At 37.0% G+C, this 3,974-nt stretch overlaps 1 protein-coding gene across 1 annotated transcript; it reads left to right on the top strand.

Annotated features, from left to right (window-relative positions):
- Positions 1-2,543: 2,543 nt before the first annotated feature.
- On the top strand, positions 2,544-3,331 carry LOC105231455 (cuticle protein 76-like). The gene has a single exon (XM_011212763.3). It carries the CDS (start codon positions 2,616-2,618, stop codon positions 3,291-3,293), a length of 678 nt encoding a protein of 225 aa, XP_011211065.2. The 5' UTR covers positions 2,544-2,615; the 3' UTR covers positions 3,294-3,331.
- Positions 3,332-3,974: the final 643 nt, after the last annotated feature.

Consider the following 3,974-nt stretch of genomic DNA (forward strand, 5'->3'; position numbering starts at 1 on the left):
GAGTAATTGTCGCCTGCAACACCGACTGTATGTCGCTGTGTTTGTGTGTGTGTGTATTCATTCCACTGCCCAAACCGTATTAAACAATTGCTTGTGCTAATTGCTAATTGTAAATCTGCCAGTGACAAGGGAACCGGCTAATTTGATGCATGAAATCTTCAATGAGAAGAAGACAATTGTCGTAAGGCTTCTGGGTGTGACATTTGATCGTTAGAGCAAAGTTGTGCGTGTAAGAGAGGAGTTAGTTTTAGGTTAAAACAGCGTTAATGATTATTTGCTTGGCTTAAATATTAAACGATTACTTTTAGCTATTCAATAATCCATTTTTTTTTCTAATCGCAATTGAACCGACTCACTTCTTCTGGCTCACCTTCAGAGTACCGCTATAGTATAAATGCGATTTTCAAACAAAACTGTTTATGCTATTTATATTTGTACAAGTATTATTTCTTTTATTTTATGAATTAAATTTTACAAAAAATTTTTAACAGGTGGCAACCCTTTTTAAAAATACTTTCAGCTGTAATGTTCTTAAAACTCTTGAGTTCGATACACATAATACTATGATTAAATTTTAGTAAATAAGTTTTCTTTAACCAGGTGGCAACTCTCATAAAAATTTCAAATTATGGATTTCAGTTTTTCAAAAGTATTATGTGGTTACCTCACCTCATTACTACTTTCAACTTCAGTTTTTTTAAAGCTCTTTAACTTGATATCCATAAATTTTTTTAAAGCAGGTGGCAACCTTGGTCAAAAATTTTAAAATTTGAGCTCTTTTCAATATTAAAGTCTGACAAAATTAGTGTGTAGCCTTCTTACCTTAATATTTAATTAAATTAAATAGGTGGCAACCCTTGGTTAAAAAAAAGTTATAAAACTATTAAATTTTTAACATATCTGTATTTTAGTGTCCATAAAGTGTTTCTTTAAGTCATGAAGTTAGATTTTCGTTAATTTAAATTTGCAAATAGGTGGCAACCTTAAAACTTTTCTTTTATGTTAAACCGTCAAAAAACGCATCCAAACCAGTTCAAACTTCACTCGAACGTGATGGAATATTGTTCGGTAACACAGACTTTTCTTTATTTTTCCGTTTACCAAACTCGGCTAGTATTTTCCAAGCGGAAGTACTAGGCATAGAGAAGGCCTATTGAATAACTACGAGAGGATACATAAAGCAACAATATACACGGAGAGACAGGCGGCTCTCCTTGCCTTGTCGTCACCTATGACTAATGTCAGCATAGCCCTTAACTATAAGAAGGCATTGAGATCACTAGAAGACAATATCCACCTAGACTTGATCTGCAGCGAATAAGCTGACGAGTTGGCAAAGGCGAGAGCTTTTCTAAACGAATCCGAAGCAGAGTTAATACCAAGCCCGCTTTGATCGATTAGGGGAGAGCCCAATATACAATTTCAACAATTAGTAATTAACAGATGAAAAAGTACAACAAAATGCAATATAACCAAACAGATATGGCCAAAATATGACAAGAAAAGAACTAACGACTTATTAAATAGCTTCAGAAAAAGTATCTAAAGACTAACTGCTACTATAACAGGGCATTAGCCTCCTACAACAATATCTGCCAAGGCTGCAAACTAGTAGGGAATATGGAAACAATTTTCCACTTTCACTGTGAATGACCAATTCTATCACAGATCCGACACAGAACACTGGAATCCATCAAGCACCAAACCTAGAATGGATGTCTACAAAAAGCATATCGGACACGGTCTACGACTAGTGCATCAAAATGGTTTGAACTAGTGCTAATTGAGCCCGAAATATTATATAAAAGGGATGAATTCCTACCTACCTATTTAACACAGACTTTCCTCTTTGTACCGTCTCATTATGCTGATATAATTAATATATATGGGCATGGCGATATCTACAATTAGATGATGATATTTTTTTTCCATAAGCGACCTTCACTCGATAAATCTATAGACGATGGGAAAACTTCAGTCAGACCTCTTTTCCCTGAGTTTTTTTTTAAATACATATTTTCAAACTATATAGATCTTGGGACCAGGAACCCGAAACACTATTTAAAATCAATGTGGTTTTGTGGAACTCTAAAATTTTAACTCATTTAATCAATGTTTAAATAACAATCAAGATAATTCAACTCCATGCTATGATGACGTACATATGTACATATGTGTAAAAGTCCTAACTTTTCTAGAAAACCCTACGTTGGTCTAGTTGAAAACAAATTGTTTTTTAGGCGTTTGAAACGATTTCTTTAAAATTCAACTTTACGCCTACCCTTTTCAAGCAAAGCCACATTTTTTTGTAATACAAGTAATACCGTTACCTAATTAACAGTATTCCAAAACTTATTATAGAAAAAATAAAAACTAAAAAACCGTAAACAATAACTTGATATATGAAACAAACAATGCTGAGGGTTTTTGCATTTACTCACACTCACCAATGTACACACACGCTCTTTGCATCCACTTCATGATCATATAAATACCATAAGCTACAAACGAAAAAGTATCATTCAACGATCGATCAATCCAAAGCAAGCACAATAACGCAGCTTCACAACTTAATTTCAATCAAAAGCAAATAAATAAACAGCTAATTCGCAAAAATGGCTTTCAAATTCGTCGTACTCTCCGCACTTTTGGCCGTCGCCAGCGCTGGTGTCCTCCAACCGGTGACCTACGCTCATGTCGCCAATCCCGCTGTGGATGCTGTTGCCTCCAGCCACCAGAATGTCGTCCGCACCTTCGATGGCACCGTCTCGCAGTACTCGAAGACCGTTCAAACTCCCTACTCCAGTGTGCACAAGTCCGACACACGCGTCAGCAACAATGTCTACCAACCTGCCGTGGCCAAGACTGTGACATATGCCGCACCTGCCGTCACCAAGACCGTTTACGCCGCTCCAGCTCCAGCTGCTGTCTACACTCATTCCGTTCCAGTAGCCAAGACAGTTGCTTATGCCGCTCCAGCTGTTGCCAAGACCGTGACTTATGCCGCTCCAGCTCCAGTGTACCATCATGAAGTGCCCGTTGCCAAAACTGTGACTTATGCCGCACCCGCTGTGGCCAAGACTGTTGCATACGCCGCTCCAGCTTCAGTTCCAGTATATCATCATGCCGCTCCAGTTGCCACCAACTACAACCAAGGCTCCGCAGCCACTACTTACACTCACAACGCTCCCGGTGTTTCCGGTTATGGTGCCAGTCAAACCGTCCAATACTCTCCAGCTGAGACTGCCTCACACATGAGCTTCGATGGTTTCGGTACCCACTGGGGTTGGTAAATAATTCCTTATTGAAATTATATAACTCATACCGTTATACATGATACACATATTCCCATACATACATATAAGTGTTGATTTTACTTTTTAGTGGTTGAAAATTTGTTGTTGAATAAAATGTCATGGATTGAAGTTTAAGCAAAAAAAATTTGTTTTATTAAGGGATTTCAAGAAAATATCATAAATGAAAGCTCTCTTAAATTAGTGAACGATTGAAGAAGCAGCATCATATCAGAGAGGTTCAATAAAGGAAATTAATATAATATTTTACTTTTCACTTACTAGTATCACTAACACAGAGTTTGAAGATCAACAAAATATGATCATTTAAATCCGAATAAAGTATTCATCGTTTAGAGCTTAGAGTATTTTGAAAACTGGCCCTCTCCATGGACTTCTTAACTGAACCACATTTAGTTTCACAAAAGACCAAAACTGGTCTTTGCGTGGCTCATTAGCCTACAAAATTAACCTAACCCAACCTATCTCGAAAACTAAAAATTTGGCTCGACCCTTTTCTACATATAACATAAAAAAGCTATTTTCCCTTAGTCGATGCACCTTTCGGATACTGGATATCGAATCATATAATGAGTCGTTGTTGTTGTTGTAACGGTTACCTAATCTCCGTTGGGATGATAAGAATTTAATAATAGTCATCGATAGCAACCAACGGTCAAT

The sequence above is a fragment of the Bactrocera dorsalis genome, chromosome 5, assembly GCF_023373825.1.
Source record: "Bactrocera dorsalis isolate Fly_Bdor chromosome 5, ASM2337382v1, whole genome shotgun sequence".
NCBI classification, from domain to species: Eukaryota; Metazoa; Arthropoda; class Insecta; order Diptera; family Tephritidae; genus Bactrocera; species Bactrocera dorsalis.

What these genes read in the sequence shown, in the direction of transcription:
- LOC105231455 (XM_011212763.3), top strand. Translation starts at nt 2,616, where the DNA reads ATGGCTTTCAAATTCGTCGTACTCTCCGCACTTTTGGCCGTCGCCAGC.